This window comes from Syngnathoides biaculeatus, chromosome 11 (assembly GCF_019802595.1).
Source record: "Syngnathoides biaculeatus isolate LvHL_M chromosome 11, ASM1980259v1, whole genome shotgun sequence".
Classification (NCBI taxonomy): Eukaryota; Metazoa; Chordata; class Actinopteri; order Syngnathiformes; family Syngnathidae; genus Syngnathoides; species Syngnathoides biaculeatus.
In genome coordinates this window covers 7,296,286-7,315,543 of record NC_084650.1, presented here as the reverse complement: position 1 = coordinate 7,315,543, position 19,258 = coordinate 7,296,286, and the positions used below count along the sequence as shown (strand labels likewise).

Genomic DNA, 19,258 nt, shown 5'->3' with positions numbered 1-19,258 from the left:
ACCAGCAGAACTAAAAATGTGGAAAAAATAAGGTACTACATTACAAAATGGGATTTATGTCAGCACAGATACAAAATAAAAAGATTTCTACCAAAAACATTTTTCAAGTGGGCAGCAATGTTGAGCCATGGGAAGTCTCAGGTCTCAAAAGCGGGAATGGTAGCCCTGGTACAAAGGCATTACATGATCCATGGATTTAACTTGTATGCAAAAAACTTTTTTTCTTGGGCTTGTTTGATCTGTGTGTGACATAATCCACAAGGGAATGTGCATCCAAAACGTGGTCAGTTTCCTCAAGATCCACATCCATTCATCCCTCCATCCATTTTCTTAGCCACTTATCCTCACAAGGGTCGCGGGGAGGGCTGGAGCCTATCCCAGCTGTCAACGGGCAGGAGGCAAGGTACACCCTGACGTGGTTGCCAGCATATTGCAGGTCACATGGAGACAAACAGCCGCACTCACAATCACACGTAGGGGCAATTTGGACACAATGATAGATTTAGTCTAACTATACATACATTACAAGCACGTAAAGGTCTCATTCCATTCAAAACACTGTTTGGGAGACCATACAAATTACCAATATTTTCCACACAATGAGCGATAGACGAATGATGAAGGAAAAAAAAAAAAAAAAACAAGTGTGTCCCTTTCAGGAGTTATTAACAACCCCAAACAGCTTAAAAAAATTGCAAAAAGGGGTACTTGAGTTCATTTGTTGATTGTAGGAAAGTTATTGCTTTTGAAACCATTGTTAACACAAACAAAACTAATTTGTTTTTATTGACCACTTGTAAGATAGCTGTTCTCATTCCCACTGCCAAGGTCGGTGTAGTCTGGTTACACATGGGAGTTAGACTGCTGTTATAATGGTGACTAAACAGTTAAATTTTGCTGTTGGGTGTTGGATGAAAACGCTACCCGTTATTTTAATTTTTCTGCTCGAGTGGTACCTGTGGGAACCACTCAAGGTCCCACCGCCCAAAAATAAATAAATAAATAAAATCAAAACTAATTGGATAATTACATACAAAAACGCGTCCAAAAGATTGTGTTGTTTGCACAGATCCAGAGATAATACCAATGCTATTAATTGATAACGAAAGCAAAAAAAAAAAAAAAAAAAAAAAAAAAGTTGGGGGATTCTGTGTATCCATTAACTTCTTTTGTAAAACAAAAAAACACTGTTCTCTATTGGCGTGTCACTAGGAAATTTCACATGCATCAATTTGATAGGACTAGAAACAAATTGGGAATTTTATCAGCATTGATGTGTCAAGCCATTTTTGTGCCGTTGTCATGGTGGTGCGGCAGTAACTGTCTTTTTGATTTTTTTACGCCGGATGCCTTTCCTGACGCAACCCTTCTGCATTTATTCGGAGAGAGAGCTGGAGCCAATCCCAGCTAACTTCGGGCAGCAGCAGACTACACCCCGAACTGGTCGCCAGCCAGTTGCAGTGCAGATGTCGACACCACCATGTCCATCACTGAGCGGGAATCGATTCCACGCTGCCTTCACTCGAAATGTCCCTCTGAGGGAAACCCGAACTACAATGTGGCCCGCAAGAGAAATTAGTTTGACATCCCTGCACTACACCATCAGAAAAAAAAAAATGTAACTAGTTACTGTGCTTTCATAACGATATTACTGACATTTGTTTATTCATCCTATGTCTGTTTATGAATTCACATCTACTGTACATGCAGTTTTATCCGAACACTGGCATAGACTGAGCAAGAGCTGAATGACATGGACAAAATACCAGAAAGAAACGTGGATACACCTTATACACTGTAAAAGGTCATCTCAGCTGAGTCACCCAAGAGGAAAGGTGAGCAAAGTCCAGCATACGGTGGGTGCAGATTTATAGTATCTGAAAATAACTGAAGGCTGGTGAAGATTTAAGACACTTGACTCATTTAGGGGTGACTTGGTTGACATGACTTCAAAATGGCTAAATAATATGATAGCATGTTGGGCTGCAACATTGACAGCCGTAATGATATTTTTGTTCATATGCTACTTTTGGGACCTGTAAAGCTGACAAAAATACATAACAACAGAACCAATAATTATACTCAGTTAACTATGCCTACCACACATAAGATAAAGAGGCGCAACCTCATTTCAAATAACATTGGTAAACAACTATGCGGGAGTCACCGAGGCATGAGAGGAGGACTCAATGTGTGCCTCCAAGTGAGTCAGTTCAGCACTTTTTCAATTCCTTGGCAGAGTCTAATTAGTGGGGATTCCATCTTTGGGCTTATGCTAAATGAAACCCCCACTTTCTTCTCACCATTTGCCAGTTTAATGCTACCTTAAACCCGAATGCCATACAAAAGAGTATGTATACTATGGAGGGAGTATTTTAACCGAAAAAGCCTGAGGAACATTTTTTCATTCTTCTTTTTTTTTTTTACAAATAGGAAACAAAACTGGTTGTTATTAATGTAGAATGCAGCGAACAAGGTAAACTATAGTTACATCACATGCATGGGCCCTAGGCCACTAATGCGTGATTCCAGCAGAAATCCCAACACAATGTACCCTGGAGGTGATGACTAAAACAACTTCAAACACCACTTGTCAAAAATGGAATAATGTTCATCCAACAACTAAGGCAGTAAATGATAAATTTATATTTTCAACTAATGTTTCATTGGCTAATTTCTCCTGTTAGCTTTACAGGGACAGGTGTTCAGGTAGGAATTCTGAACAAAACATGGTGTCATGATATCCATCTGCAAACTGCCCCACTGCTCCCATGCAGCGATGTGTTGTGGTGGTGTGTTGGTTAAAAGTTGTACGACACACTGATAAATGCAGCAGGAACGTGTGCACTGGTATCATTGCTCTTATCTGTGACTGCGTTTCCATCCAAAGCAGAGGATATACAATTGACCCCTCCGTGGATATTGCGCAATCCGCGTCACTGACCAATCAGAGGCCAGAGATCTGCATAAACCAAAGCCCCTTTTTGCTTCCGCCATTTTCTCAGACAGCATTGCATGGTCCAGTATAGGTTTTGTTAGCGTTTTATCGCGTATTAAGGTTATTTAACAAAAAATATGGTTAAGAGGTGTAGTCACGGACTTTGTAATAGTGACGACAGGTATCCTGAAAGGCTAGTTGGTGGAGTTCGAGTCATACCCTTTCCAAAACCGAAGACCCAGTACGAACAATGCCTTCAATAGATCAAACTTTGTGGAAGAACGCATCATCAACTAAATCCATTTAATATCAACCGGAACAGATATGTTTGCACAAAGGTATGCCTTATATTTGATTTTCAATACATGTCTCGTATAAATGAATTCGAAGTTCTTCGCTAGCATAACATTGCCACGTGTGAACGATTGACACACTTATTCTTTGTTGAGCGATATTTAGCGATGATTGGACTGTACAAACGTGTCGCTTTCTTGCCGGTTCGCGGCCGAAGCTTAACCAGACTGTGTTTGCGTGAAGATATGCCCTATATTTGATTTTTAATACACGTCTCGTATAAATGAGACGTTCTTCGCTAGCATAACATTGCTACGTGTGAACGATTGGCACACTTATTCTTTGTTGAGCAATATTTAGCGATGATCGGACTGCACAAACGTGTCGCTTTCTTGCCGGCTCGTGGCCGAAGCTTAACCAGACTGCGTTTGCATGAAGATATGCCCTATATTTGATTTTTAATACACATCTCGTATAAATGAATGAGACGTTCTTCGCTAGCATAACATTGCTACGTGTGAACGATTGACACTTATTCTTTGTTGAGCGATATTTAGCGATGATTGGACTGCAGAAACGTGACGCTTTCTTGCCGGCTCGCGGCCGAAGCTTAACCAGACTGTGTTTGCACGAATATATGCCCTATATTTGATTTTCAATACACGTCTCGTATAAATGAATGAGACGTTCTTCGCTAGCATAACATTGCTACGTGTGAACGATTGACACACTTATTCTTTGTTGAGCGATATTTAGCGATGATTGGACTGCAGAAATGTGTCGCTTTCTTGCCGGCTCGCGGCCGAAGCTTAACCAGACTCTGTTTGCACGAAGATATGCCCTATATTTGATTTTCAATACAAGTCTCGTATAAATGAATGAGACGTTCTTCGCTAGCATAACATTGCTACGTGTGAACGATTGACACACTTATTCTTTGTTGAGCGATATTTAGCAATGATCGGACTGCACAAACGTATTGATTTCTTGCTTGCATTTAGAATCTATAATATATCGTTGATTTGAATTAAATCCGAAGCATGGAGTCTGTCTCAGTTAAGAATGTATTGTATTGTATTTGCCATTTTTACTGTTTGTCTTACGTCAGCGCACGTGGCTTGACGTCACTTCAGGAGGCGTGGTTAAGTGCCCTGTACGGAGGGGTCAATGGGCCGCATCCATCTTTGAACCTCCCCTTGGGTTCTCCCGAAGGCGAAGGGGAGATCTGACATACATTGATGCAAATGGCATCCCAACGGGATACCAGATGAGTATAAGTTGGTTAATGAGATTGCTGCCAGATGGGAATCCATCTTGTTATCGATAACTCTGAATAAAAACGTTGACAGAATCAACTAGATATATTACAATGTACAGAAACTAGGTAATTATACGGAAGCAGGCTTTATTGCCATAAGGGAACAACCAGCTACAACCTCACTCATGACGTTCCAGCACCGCAGAGCAGTCGACATGCTCTGAGAAGGGTGGCGTCTGCGCAATGTTCGGTGACCAGTATTGTACGTTTATTCCAAATAACACAGCACCTGATGGGTCACTCACAAGGGCCATTCAAGGCTGAACCACAAGATGAAGGAGCACTCTGGCGTGAGCACATCAGCCTGGTCTGAGTGGTGGGAAAAAGTGTTTGGCAAATATAAAAACTTGGTGTTCTCTGTCGTAGTTTCTATCGCTATTCTTGCATTATGTGGATGTTGTTGTATTCCCTGCATAAAAGCATCACCTAACCAACTTATAACCACTGCTATTGCCCCGACAAATTAAAAATTGGCAGAAATATATCCACTATAGGCACAGCAGAGTAATGACAGTGAGATTGTTGACAACGATGGTGACGTTATGACTTCTCTTCCAGACTTGTTCTCTGATCCAGAAGATTACAAGTAATTAGTGCTATATTTTCCTCCGAGTGTAAGATGAAAGGGTGATCTATTAGATGATTTAAGGATTTGAGCAAATGTAGGATAAACAGGAGGATAATGTAGAAATAATTGTAAATAGTATTAAGTAACTGCTTCTGACTGCAATGAAGAAATGCTTTACTCTGCTCCAATTCAGTTACTGCTCTGCCTACAATGAAGAATGCTTTGCTCTACCTGCAATGAAGAATACTTTGCTCTGCTCTCGAAAATGTGGTAGCAAATGTAGGATAAACAGGGGGGAAATGTAGGAATAATTGTGATCATAATTATCATACATCTGCTTCCAATAAAGAAATGCTTTGCTCTACTCTAGATAAAGTGGAAGCCTCCTAGCAGGCATGAACAAACACCTTGTTTCAAACTGTTTTGCTTGTCGTCTCCTTTTTGTAACATCCATGTAAATAAGGGGCGTCTTAAAACTAAATAAATAGAAGATAATTAGAGAGTGCAGTGGTGAATTGTACGAGACAGTTCCTCTCCTCTCTCCTCGCGAGACTTGAACTGGTGTCTTTGCTTTTTTGTCCTGTTTCATGAATGTCTGATTGGTGAACCTGACACCTTGTCTACAGCATTGGACACTTTGTTTCCCCTCCCTGAGTGTGTTATTTCAGATCTGGTGTTTGGTCCCAAAGCAGATGGAGGCCGCGGCATTTGTTGACCGAGCCCTCACTGATTATACTCTGGAAACAGGACACGCTCTTACGGCCTCCGGCTTGCATTCGCAAGTGTTCCGAGCAGCCATTTTGAAGGGCGTTCCAAAGTCTGTGGCGCAGGTCATGGAGGCAAAGCCGGACCTTCCCGGTGCTGAGGTTGACTGGTGGGTTGTCACATCTTAAACATCATTTGAGGAGACATGCTAAAGAAAAAGAATCAAAAGGTAGACAAACACAAAAGTACAGAAACAACTTGCTATGTTGCAGTTGCAATATCTGAAAAATCAGGAAGAAGGCGCTCATGCTGTGATCTCATCTCCCTCTGTCGGTTCCGATTGTTTGCGCCCCCTGGTGGCAGTGACATGTGCTTCAATAATTTCAATTATGGACGCCCTGGTTCTTGTGCCCATGTTTGCAGACAGCGACCTCAAGCGTCTGGATGGAGAGGCAGAGGCCAACAACCTGCACGTGGCTACAATCAACGAGGTTACAGTCAATCCCGAGAGAGAGGACATCTTACACAGCACCAGCAGCTACCGCAGGAGCAACAAGGATATCCCTCAGTGCCACACCAAGAGTATCTACCTCCTTCTGGTGGACAGTTTCTGCAATGATGGTGCCCTGAATTCACATGTTTAGGCCTGCAGGAGCCTTTGATGATCCTGACAGTAGGAGGATCCAGTTTATCATTTATGGTTGACACAGGAGCTCGGCATTCTACTGTCACAGCCCTGCCACCTGATACCTCTCTTACCAGAAAAAGCATGTCACTTGTTGGATTCAAGGGTGAAGAAACTGCCCTGCAATTGACAACTCCAGTGAGTTTTTCCTCAGACGTTTTTTTAATTCTTTTGTGTTTGCACCTAACAGGCCAGTGAATCTTTTGGGCAGAAATCTCCTCATCACCACGTGGCCTCCCATCAAATACAGCTCTGATGGACTTATCCTGGAATTTCCAGATGGTAACACCTACTGCTGCTCTGCCGCTTCGCCCTCCGGTGCCACCTCCCAGTTTCCGCTTGTTGAACAACGCCCTGTGGTATGCGCCACTGCCGACATCTATTGGGCAAGAGTGGATATTGACTCCAGTGGTTGGCTCAAAGCAGAGCACTTTTGGACTCTCTGGTCACCTTGGGTCCGTAACCTCAAATCTTATGATATGGTAACCGATTGTATGCATTGCACTCTGTACTATGACAGATCAGGGGAAGAGATCTATAGTGAGGCATTTCAGGACATTGATAACAACGTATGGGAATTGAACATGGGTGATTTGTGCACTCTGTACTATGACAGATCAGGGGAAGAGATCTATAGTGAGGCATTTCAGGACATTGATAACGTATGGGAATTGAACATGGGTGATTTGTTTGCAGGCAAACCAGGTGTCGCCTTTTCGGTGTTCCTGACTCCTGAACAACGCAAATGGTATATGATGGCGGATCCTCCGGATTCTATGCCTCCTTGCCACCCACGTCTCTTTGATGGTTTCGCCTCAGCACACAGCGAAGGACCTTGGTTCATTTGTCCTGGCATGCACACAGGCCACAGATTGGAAAAATTAATTTCACTCTCAGTTGCTGTATTCCTTATCACTTGATGCTTATTGGATTGAGTCTAACACATTTTTGCCAACTTCTGTTTTGGAGCACCAGCTTCTGGATAAGGCACAGTGCATGTGAAACAACTGACAGCGACTTTGCTAGTCAACTTCCTGATTCCTTTCCCACGTCGCTGTGGTCCACGAATCCCACTGATGTTGGTCTCTGCAATGTTTCACCTGTTGCGGTTCTGATGAAACCAGGACGAATGTGTGTTCCCTAATACTGTGTAAAAGAGGCTGGGATGAAATTCCTGGCTCTGATTACAACACACCCATTTTACCCTTTGAAAAGAAAGACACTGGAAAGTTTTGCATGGTCCATGACCTGCGAGCAATTAATGCGGCCGTTCTAACTCCCACTTTGCCAGTCCCGAACCCTCACTCAATATTGTCCCATACTCATTTCACTTGCATTGACTTTGCTAATGCTTTCTTTTGCATTGCTCTTCATCCCTCAATGAAGCAATGTTTTTGCTTTCACTTGGAATGGTGTTTGTTACTCCTACAATCGCCTGCCTCAAGGTTTTGTCCTTTCCCCTGGACTCTTCAACAACTGTCTTCGTCAGTTGCTCTCTCCACTTGAATTGCCTAATGTGTTCTCTTGGTGCAGTATGTGGATGACCTCTTGCTGGCAGCTCCATCTGAAACTTCTTGTCTTGAAGCCACCAGGTCTTTGCTCTCTCATTTGGCCTTTGTTGGCCTGAAGTGTTCCAAGTCCAAACTTCAGATTGCATGACCACAGGTTTCCTTTCTCGGACGACTGATCTCACACCACAGCACAGGAATATCTCCCTCTCACAAAGATGACATCCTCCATCACCCGAAACCAATGAATGTCAAAACCATGCTGGCCTTTATTAGTCTTTGCAACTACTCCAGACATCATGTTCCAGACTTTGCTGAACTCACTCACCCACTCCGACAGATGGTAAATGACCAGGGTATGCGGAACCTTTCTAACACTCTTTGATGGACCGCGGAAGCAGATACTTCGTTCATTTCCTTGAAACAGCATCTTTCCACTGCTGCAGCTCTTGCGATTCCCGATTATAGTCACATGTTCCATCTTGATGCGTCTGAAAAGGTCAGCAGTTTGTCTGCTTCCCTTTATCAGAAGGGGGAAGGAGGAAGTCAAGTTTGTCTATCCACTCCACTGGAAAAATACAAGCAAAGACATCCAACTTGTGCTTCTTTCGCATCTACTCTAGCCAGAGTGATTCAGAAAACACCTCACATTGTTCTCCATCACCCACTGACTGTGCAAACATCACACAGTACAGTCCACGATAAAACAAGTCAAGCTTTTACCATGAACAGAGGAAGATAGAGGAAAATTGAGGCGATTTTAACAACCACATATTCTCTTTACTCATGAAGGAGTAAACATGGGTCGAAGGTCTGCTCGAAGGTGAACCACATTGTTGTGTACGAAGAACTATGGAAGAAGACTCACTTCGCACTTAACTCTATGAGACACCGCTTGACAACCCGTACTTGATTATTTTCACAGACGAATGTTGCTTTAGGGGCAACGATGGCCTACAATTTGGATTTGCAGGAACCCAACCCACAGAAACAGGTTTTGAAGACGTTCAAGCAGTAAGAATTTCAGGCTCACAGTCAGCAAAAAGAGCAGAAATTTTGACATTGACAGCAGCTCTCAGGTTAGCAGAAAACCAGTCAGTAAACATTTACACAGATTCAGCGTAGGCACACATGACAGTTCATGTTGCTTTATAAGAATGGCAGCGAAACAATTTCCAAACTGCAACCGGTATACCCATTAAACATCAGGACGACATTCTCAAATTGTGAGATGCTTTACTGCTCCCAACAGCGGTGGCAGTAAAAAAATGCAAAGGTCACTCTCAAACTAATGATTTCGTATTGGTAGGAAACGAATCACCAGATCGAGCAGCAAAAAAGGTTGCAGGGTACCGACCAACACTCCAACTAACTGTAAGTGAGTCTGACTGTGACAATCAACAGGAGGTGACAGTAGAGGCAGTTAAGTTGTGGGAGGAAAAGGCAAGTCCAGAAGAAAAGAGCGTGTGGAAGTAGAAAGGGGGTTTCAAAGATCATGGCATATGGCAAAAAGAGAGTAAATGCATTCCATCTCAGACACAATTGAAAAATCCAATTTCTAAAGCCCATGGAACATGCCATGTAGGTGTGGATGAAACATTGAGACGACTCCACTCCTGGTAGCATACTTTTATGAGACAAATTGTTAAAGGTGAACTGCAGGACTGCAGCGTTTGCAGTAAGTATAACAGTATGCCTACAACAAAACCACCGCAGGGAGTACACGATCCGGACGTGGACGCTCCTGGTCAGGTGATTCAATGGATTTCACTGACATGATTAAAATAGTGTCAGGTTACTGGTATTTTCTAATTATAATAGATTCCTTTTCAGGTTGGCCAGAAGCATATCTCTGCAAATCTTAAACAGCTAGCATAGTGGTTAAAACATTTGGTTAATCATTACATTCCAACGCACGGGTTCCCTAGAAAAATTAGATCAGACAATGGAACTAATTTAAAAAAACAAAAATGTCCAGGTTGTGCAAAAAATGTTAAATTTGAAACATCATTTTGAGTCTGTGTATCATCCACAATCACAAGGTCAGGTTGACCACATGAACAGGAACATTAAGGAAAAGATAGCTAAGGCTTTAGTAGCTTCATCCACACTCAATTGGTTGCAAGCTCTTCCATTGGCATTAATGAACATTCCAATGTCATTAAATTCTTCAAGGTTGGACTCCATTTGAGTGTTATACTAACAGACCGTTTCCTGCACCCACAGCTCCACTAGCTGCGGGTGAAGTTCCAGGCCCACCTGGGCTCAGACAACTAACAATCAATTTCTCCCATTTGACAGAAACATTTGCAAATCTGTGTGGTTAAAAGTGATAAAACGAAAATGGTCTGAACCTAGGTGGACAGGTCCCTTCCAAGTCACAGAGTGGACTGCCACAGCAGTACATCTTGGTCGAAGGGTGCTGAGGATGGAGCTGGCAGGCAAAAGAGCGGGAGGAAGACCCAAGAAAAGGTTGATGGATTTTGTGAGGGAAGACATGAGACAGTTGGTATTAGAGAGGAAGATGCATGAGATAGGCTTAGATTGGAAAAGATGACAAGCTGTGGCGACCCCTAACGGAACAAGCCGAGAGGAAAAGAAGGAACTATTAGAGGATAAGTGACCAAAAGTATACTGTCAAAATGGTTAAAAAGTGGCTTGAGGATAAAGTCAATGTCTTGCAGTGGCTTCATAAAGCCTTCATCTGAATCCCATTGACAATGTGTGGGCAGATCTGAAAAGGCATGTGCAAGCCAGGCAACTGACAAACCTCACTCAGTAACACAAGTTCTGTCAGGATGAATGTACCAGGAATACAGCAGAGTACTGTCAGAAGGTTAGCTAAAACGTTTGACCAAAGTCATGTAGTTCAAAAGAAATGCTACGCGATACTAAGGAAATGTTTGTAAACTTTTGACCTAAAAGAAAAAGTGTCAGAAATGATCTCGCTCATTGTTTTGGCATTTAGTAAAATTAAATCATTTTGGTGATTATGACTGACCTGAAACAGGAGAAGTTTAGTCTGATTTGATTTCTGATTGAGACAAAAAAATAAATTTTAAGTTTAAGTTTTTGCACAATGTATGTTATCTTCTGGTTTCAACTGTACATATTGTGATGTGAAATCATACAGGAGGACAGAAGTTAATTTTCTACACAAACTAGCTCAAAGTTCAGTTCACCATTTCAAAAATGAAGTAGTTCTTTTCATAATACAAAACATTTAACTAAATTCACCGGTCCAAAAATGGACAGTTCATATTTATTTGTCCTATTAGTGGAAATTTTTAAAGTGTTCCACATACCTGCACATTAGTCCGGTCTGCCACCCACCTTGCCAGCTGCTCAGCTGCAAAGCCTTTGACCTGGAGCTCATAGGTATCAGACTTACGAGGTTTCCCTTTGGCAGGAAAATGGAGAAATGTTGGGGCAGAGTTCATATTAAGCTGCAAGAAAAAAAAAATTACAGAGCTACAGCTGGTATGAGGATGGCTGATAAAGAGCATACTGTGGTTCACAACCCGTGAATCTCGTTTTACCATCTGAAAGACATCTGATCCTTCATCAAAATCAACAGATGCAAAGAAGACCTTGTTTGTGAAGGCAGAGGAATAACGCCAGGAATTAGCGAGTACCTGAAACTCTTCATCTGCTTGTCTGGAAAAAAAAACATGCATTTGAATTATATCCATTTATCTATGTTCTATCACACTAACCTGACAGTGTACGCAAAACCCTTGTTCACAGTTTCACATGGAGTAATATTGATTTTTTTTTTCTTGACAAATGCCTGAAACCAGTACAATGTATTCACAAGTGTCATGTTAATTGGCTGCGACATACCTACAGACTGTGCACTGCCTTTGTGGCTGCAATGCTGTAAACATGATGACAACTGAGTAGTTTCTGGGAGGAGCCTTTACAAAGCGACGAAATTTATCGCCATTCATTCGAATGACGGAACGCCTGGAGGTCCACTCCATCATCTGGGTTACTTTCTCTGACAGGAGAGTCTACACAGAATACATACAGCCAGAAATTGACATGACAGACTACCCATCGTAGACATAGGTTAACCTCTTTGTTGACCTTTAGTGTCGAGATCAGTTAATACAGCACATCCAAAACAAAATATATGAAAAGGATACACTCCTGTATATGGACAAGAGGTTATAAACATATGGTAAAATGTTTTGATCAGTTATCTTTGTAGTGTGATGTGTAGTGTTCATTTTTGCATAATTATTTACTTTTACATCCAATACTAGCGACCGCTATGGCCACTACAGGTGCTGTCAGTCTGGTTTCTGGAGCAGAACTACATTTTTGGTTCCCAAAACACGTGTTTTTTTTTTTTTTTTACATTTTGTTTGTCATTTTTTTTTATGCCGTTTTAAGTGTTTTATCTCTCTCAAATGTCTTTAATCATGTAAAGCACAATGAGTTACCTCGTGTATGAAATGCGCCATATAAATAAATTTGCTTTGGTTTGTTCTCTTATGGCATCTGATGTGAAATTGTGGTTTTTGAATGATTCGAGACCTGGCGCAATGCATTGTGGAGAACCTCAAAGGCCGTGTGTATTCCAGTTTGGAGGGAATGTGATGAGAATAATGGTTTTTTGATGTGAAGTGAAAGTTTAAAGCCCACTGTAATGGTTTAATGAGTACTTAAAGCCCAAGTGTCATGCCTATAAACATTCTAAAATAGATATTGTAATGAAAAATACATATTACTATTCAGTTCAATGTCTATATGAAAAAATAAATATGAGTGGAGAGCGTGTCATCCATGCACAAAATTGCGGAAGTCTCATTCGCCATTTAAATGGTAGCAATATTGGCTGGATCTTCTGTCCATGTTGTCACACTGGGACATACCCCATTGAAAACACGCTGTGCCACCTACTATGGGAGACGAACACGCCCCTTCTGACACGGAAGCTCTTTTCGCAGAAGAGAACATCTCACAACCGAGTGAAGTGACCGGGGCAATATTACCCTATTGTTTTGACCCATATTTAGATACGCAGATCACGGCCAAACCACCTCCCAAACCGATCCACCCGTGAGCGAAGACAACCGCGCAGACAAACCGCCTCCCTGTCCGATCCACCTCCGCTAGGGTGAATCTGATCCCCCTTGATTTTGAAAACTTGAGTCTTTTGAACTGAACTTTTTTTTCTAGCGTGAGGCTTGATATTAAAAGTAAAATGCTGAACTATTTCAATGTTTAGGGTTTCCTCATCGCAATGGAAATCTCAACATTGCATCAGTCAAATTGACACATTAAAGCCTACATTCCTACTTGTATCAGTGGACTGCAAGCAATAAAATATTCACAATTCCATAAAAAAAAAAATAGCCAAAAGGAAAGATTAAAATGTATTCGTAAAATATTCATTCAAATGAACATCCATCATTCAAAACATGCATCCTGAAATGTACCTACAGAACGCCACAATAGTAAAATGTTACATTTTTCTCCATTTGTCTAGTCTACAAATGCAAATACCAATTTTCAATTTCGGTTTTCATTTTCTTCCGTTGGTTTGGTACAGATTTCCTGTAATTTTCCACAACTTGCACAATATTTTAGTAGTTTTTTTCTATTTTAGCGGATTTTAGAAATTCGGCAGCTAGTTTTACAATTCTCTCGGCGCTGTCGTTAGTCACCCTCAGGTTTCGGACGACAGATTGATGTTTTCTGTAGTTTTCCATTGACTGCCATTGTTCAGGATCTTCATGAAGAAAATCAGTGTCTATGTGAAGTAATCCAAAGAATTTCCACGAAGCACATGAACATAAATCTTTCAACTTGTATGTTCAGGGTGAAAACGGGGGGAAATTGGTTTCCTGTAACCAGTCCCGTGCCGACTCTTGTTATGTGGTTTCTTTGGGAATGAGATAATTGGTTCCGCTATTTCACGTTACTCTATCTTGTCGAGACTGTCACTGAAGAGACTGAGGGGAATCATTTCTGGCACGAAGTACCAGTAGTGATTCATGAACCCCTTCAAAACGGCTTCAGCTATCACTGGATCAATATTCACAAATTTTGTCAAATTTTAAGCCAATTGTCAATCATTGATCGGCGCTTCCGAGCTAATTGGACACATGAACCACCACGGCACATAAATGTGCGTCTCAAAAGTCACAAATCTTGCTACTTTACCCATGACAGACTTTAATAAGAGTCAATCCTTCAAATCGGCGACAGAATTTCTTAAAAGAATCATTTTGATTGCATACAAAAGTTTCGCCATCCAGCGAGCTTTGTGTGTCGCACCGGGTGTCTGAAAGTTGGATGTATTGTCCTCCCCTAGGTAAACTAAAAACAAGTCTAGCAGTTCTCGGTAGTCGCCTCACGGTAACAAGTTCACAGCAGCCGAGTTGGGGTCACCAGTCCCTGTCTAGATTGTTGTCAGAAGTTCAATTACATGATGTCGCTGCTCCAGCATAAAAGGATCCGAACTGCTGTCTCTTGTCAGCTCAGCAGTCAAATCCAGTTCGGAGTACCTGTCCCTGAATTTCGTAAACACTGAAATGTCTTTGCTTTTCGATACTTCCATACCCAGAGCATCCCAAGCCTTTGTGAGTAAGATTTCACCCACGTCTTCGACAGGAGCACCACAACTTTGCTTTCCAGAGATTTTCCTGGATGCAAATGCAGCCAGCTGTGAGATGTCCCGTATTAGCACTGGTATTATCAAATACCATAGCTGAAATATTGCCACTACAGTTCCATGTCTCCACTAGATTGAGAGTAGCTTTAGAAAGAAGATCTCCAGCTCTTTCCAAAGACTTTACAGGAAGGGCAGGAACACAGAGCAATTTGATCCCACCCTAGCCTGAAATAAACACGGGAAGACGATCATCTTTTGCTTATTTATCAGGTAACGTCTCCATAAGTTTGCCATCCCAGTGAATTGCTACTAGTCGGGGAGGAACCTAATCCGTCTGGATTCTCTCAGCAATGTTGGCGGCCGTGTCCTTCCGGTACCGGTAGGACTGCACCAGGTTCAAGTTTACTGCAGATGTAGTCCAATCACATGAGCTGATGAGAGATTCTACAGTTGCCGCTAGTGCAGAAGGAGAAATATTGTTCCTCATTGCCGTTGAAACTAATTTCGGTGATTTCAGTACATCAAATGGGACGTGTATATCTGAGCCAGTCTTCTTCAGTCTTCTATGGGGAAGTCTAGTCGATGTTGATGGAGTGAATTCGTCTGAATCATCTGTTTCGGATGACTCGTCCGGGTCTTCGACCAGTTCCTTATTCACTTCTCTCTCAATGCGCATGGTGTTTTGTTTGATACACTCCGCGACTTTCTTCTCGGTTGTGGCCAAGTTTGAATCAATGCCTCCCATCACGTTCGTCCTGGTCTCCATCATGTTTTTCAGGAACAGGGGGTGTTCTTCATTCGAAATACGATCGAAGACATCACGTGGCCAGAATGAAAACGTCTCCTCCAACCCGGATTTGAAATCTTCGATGCGTTTAAGCGGTCTTCCTGACAATCGTCGATCTTTCGGAATTTTCATCAGCTCTTGCATATAAGCGTATAACGATTCAACCTTCTCCGACATCTTGTTTTCCGCAACTTTTGGTATCCTCGCTTTCTGGTAAAAAAATCACGACTTCCTGAACGACAGATTTTGCAGCTTCCCTGATAGGCTTGGCGACTTCTTGTCTTTGGAATTCCTCTTTTGCACCAATGAATGACAGAACAATCTGTTTTCTGGAAGGAGGTTTGGCTCCTTTAATGTCTTTATAATCTGTGGTTGGGACGGTCCCAAGCAAAAAATACCGCGGGTCTTTCTGTTTCGCAGCAGCCATGTTGACAGTTCAATGACTTCGCGTTAACTGAGAGGTAAACACAAACTAGGGCTGAGAGGTCAACCTGCTCAAGGATTTCATGAGTGCTTCTGAAAGTTCCGGGGAATGTCCTGACGTTCTCGACGCTGCTCGACGATAGCTTGGAAATTTTTTTCCGGAAAATGGTCGCATTGCTGATCAACTATTCTTTACCAAAACCAGTCTAATTTTGAAAAATTCAATCTCCATCAGGAACCGCTAAACACAATTCAATGTTGTTGAAATTTGAAACGCAGCTCTTACATGATGAACCTCACCTCCAGAAAAAAGTTTGTGGATTTTGAAAGATTTCAGGGGGACCAGATCCACCCTAACTCCGCGGCAAGTGATTTAAAACGACGCCTGCGAGCGACGACGACGACGCGGCCAAACCGCTTCCCCGTCTGATCCACCTTCGCGGCGGAGTTGAGCCACCGCGGCCCGGCGCCGCGACGAGCCACCCCAGCCGAAGCCGTGTTGACAAGGCCGGCGGCGATCCACAAGACCACCTCGGCCTTGTTGGCAAGGCCGGCGGCGATCCACATCCACGGCTGCTGTGCAGAAGCCTTCTGATGCACACATCGACACATTTAGCACCCCTGATTTACGGATTACGTCCCCCACATCCCCAGCTATTGTTTTTTTTTTTTTTTTTAAATAGCTGTATGGACACCTACCTGTCATTTGGAACTCACAAAACTCTCATCCTTTGCACTGTGCAATCCATTTTTCACGAGCTACCTTCCAGCAGGTAAAACTAGTATAAACATACGAGACTGCTTGAGTGCGCTACTGTCCTGTATGTCACTTCCTGCTTCTTCTCGAAAACAAAGCCATCGAGAGGATTTTCAAAATCCTGTTTTGTGGTGAAAAAACAGATGGGTCCATACTGGCTGCCGTTTTTTCATTAATAACATAATAAAATCATGCATTTCATGACAGTGGACCTTTAAATGTCTTTTATATGTGAAACACACATATACGGTTAGAATTTGATGAATTATGATGTTATCTATTCTAATAACTAATTATCATAGTAATCTGTTATGCTTTTGGAACGTATGAGGTGAATAAATAATATCCTGCATTCCACCAGTGCCGAAAAGGAACATGGCTGCTCGAGGTGGTCCTGAACGAAGATAAGCGATAAAAAGGCAATGTTATAAACTGCATCCAGGCTTTTTACTGGTTCTTTCTATTTAAAATTTCTGCACGTGGCCCTAAAAAAACATGTAAATTATACTGATTTCTGTATGAATTGTAATACAGTGATCGCTCTTAACCTGTCACTGTACTTGATAAAATCCAACACCGTTGGGTGACAATTGGAGATATTTATGTATGCTTCTTGTTGCCAGGTTGGTTTCAGATATATTGACTCCTGTTGGATTGGCATGTTGAGTGTTTAAGGTACAAGTACTGCTAAAGATCCACTGCAAGTGAGCAAGAAGGAGTTACTGTAGCAGCTATAGTTCATTTCTCTTTTTTTTTTGTTTTCTTTTTTTTCCCACATCGTGCAAATGCCCAAGAAATTGGTCATTGCGTTATGTGCATTTGATTATGCATATTTTTAATACATTGCACAGATTACTTTGTTATTAATTGAGGCTTTGTTTTAATAAAATTATGTTTGGTCAAATCTAGGTTAATGTAAATCCCATTAATTATTGAATGAACTCAAATTCATTTAATATTCAATGAAGGTCTATGCCTACACGCTAAATCAGTTTTAAATACACATTTTTCTGCCACACTAGATGCCAGCACAGAGTAGTGACAGTACTGACATTTGGACTTTCATCTAGTGGCCAAAAGTCAGCTGTGGACTTCCCTTGAAATTAAGGAATAAAGCAAGTTGTGAGCTTTCCCATAAAGTTGTGGACTTTCCCTTGGTTTTAAGACAACTTTGGTGTCAATCTTTGTAGTCACGGGAACTTTTAAATCTTAAGGAAGTCTACTTTTTTGCTAAGTTTTCATAGGCACAGGGAAATTACACATGTAACCAATTTCTGGGTTTTTGGGTTTTGAATAATATTTCAAAGGATGGGACAATTTATCATCTGATGTTTTAATGCATGACCTGAATGAAAAGTTAAAACACAAAAACTGACAGAATACTAATTTCATAGCATTAAACAAGCTCCGACTATTTTTTTTCATGTTCTCCCAAAAAAAAAAAAAAAAAAAATTCACATGTGGTTTTCTTGTTCTTTTGATCATGGAGACCAACAATAGGTCATCTAAAAAAAAAAAAAAAAAAGTGTCATTTTCTCATTACCCACCTTCCAAGGAATGATTTGGTACCTAAAATATATTAATTGAATCATTAAAAAAAAAAAAAAAAAAAAAAAAAACCTTAGCGGTCCCGACCAATACAGTACGAGAGTGGAAAAGTGTACCTTATTAAAGAAGGCAACTCCATTTTGATTGACACAGAGATGTCAGCTTGAAAACTATATTTTTAGATTTGTTTTTGTCTGGTTTTGGCGTTACATTTTTAAGTTAAAAAAAAAAGAATAAATTTAACTTTTTCCCTTTCTCGGTGTATTTTAAGGGTTTATTTAACTGGTGACTAATGAACCCGACCTTTGGTAGCCTCAAACAAATGTCTTTGATATGATCGTAGAAGCAAATCTAATGTTAAGACAACAACTGACAACACAACATAAACTGTGTCGCCTCTTTATACATAATCCACAGGTTAGATTTTCTCTGATCACTGTTAGTTTAACCGCTAAAATACACATGAAGAAAGCCACAATTTCGACATCACATAAAACTGTCCCATTTGTTGTATGAACATTTCCCACAAAATATTGATGAAACAAAATCATAATACCTCTTTTTTCTTCTGTGCTTCAATGGAGTCATGGTAGAATATAAAAATGATTAACAAAGAAAATAAAAGTTTAGAACACATTCTGCAACTCTACAACCAACGACCTCCTATCAACTTTCTATTGGTTGTTTTTCTTCTTCGTGTTCTGCATTCTGTATGTGTATCGTATTACTGCCATCTTTCGACGCACTCAAACCAGAAAGTCTTGACGCCTTGTGAACTCACCGACCGCTTGGTTATTGGTGCAATCAGCGTCACGTTTTTTTAGGGCACCACGAAGTCACCCAGCTACACCATTTCCCCCATACCTGGTCTTAAAAGCTGTGGCGTTGCCCACAGTTTGCCATTTTGTACTGTTTTTCTTTGAAGCTGTAGGCTCTTCCAAAAGACTGATTCATTTTAAAATGACGATTAAGTTCCAATTTCTTTTTTAAACGTGAGGCTAATTGATTCGTTACGTTAAGATCGAGTTAACCTCAATTATTAGTGTAATTCAATTGTTTTAGTTGTTTTTTCGACTGTGAAGTCACTCGTACCGGAAGTACT

General features: G+C 41.3%; 1 protein-coding gene across 6 annotated transcripts in view; it reads right to left on the bottom strand.

Moving 5' to 3' along the window:
- magt1 (magnesium transporter 1) overlaps window positions 1-19,242 on the bottom strand; it is a 41,874-nt gene extending 22,632 nt beyond the window's left edge. Inside the window, exons 1-5 of one of the 6 annotated variants that reach the window (XM_061835428.1) lie at window positions 18,938-19,242; window positions 18,713-18,729; window positions 11,860-12,029; window positions 11,556-11,673; window positions 11,322-11,462 (exon numbers count right to left, since the gene is read on the bottom strand). In XM_061835428.1, the coding sequence (XP_061691412.1) occupies window positions 11,322-11,462; window positions 11,556-11,673; window positions 11,860-12,002 (402 nt within the window). In that variant the 5' untranslated portion in view covers window positions 12,003-12,029; window positions 18,713-18,729; window positions 18,938-19,242. The other 5 variants (XM_061835429.1, XM_061835430.1, XM_061835426.1 and 2 more) reach the window with 5 other exon arrangements.
- Window positions 19,243-19,258: the final 16 nt, after the last annotated feature.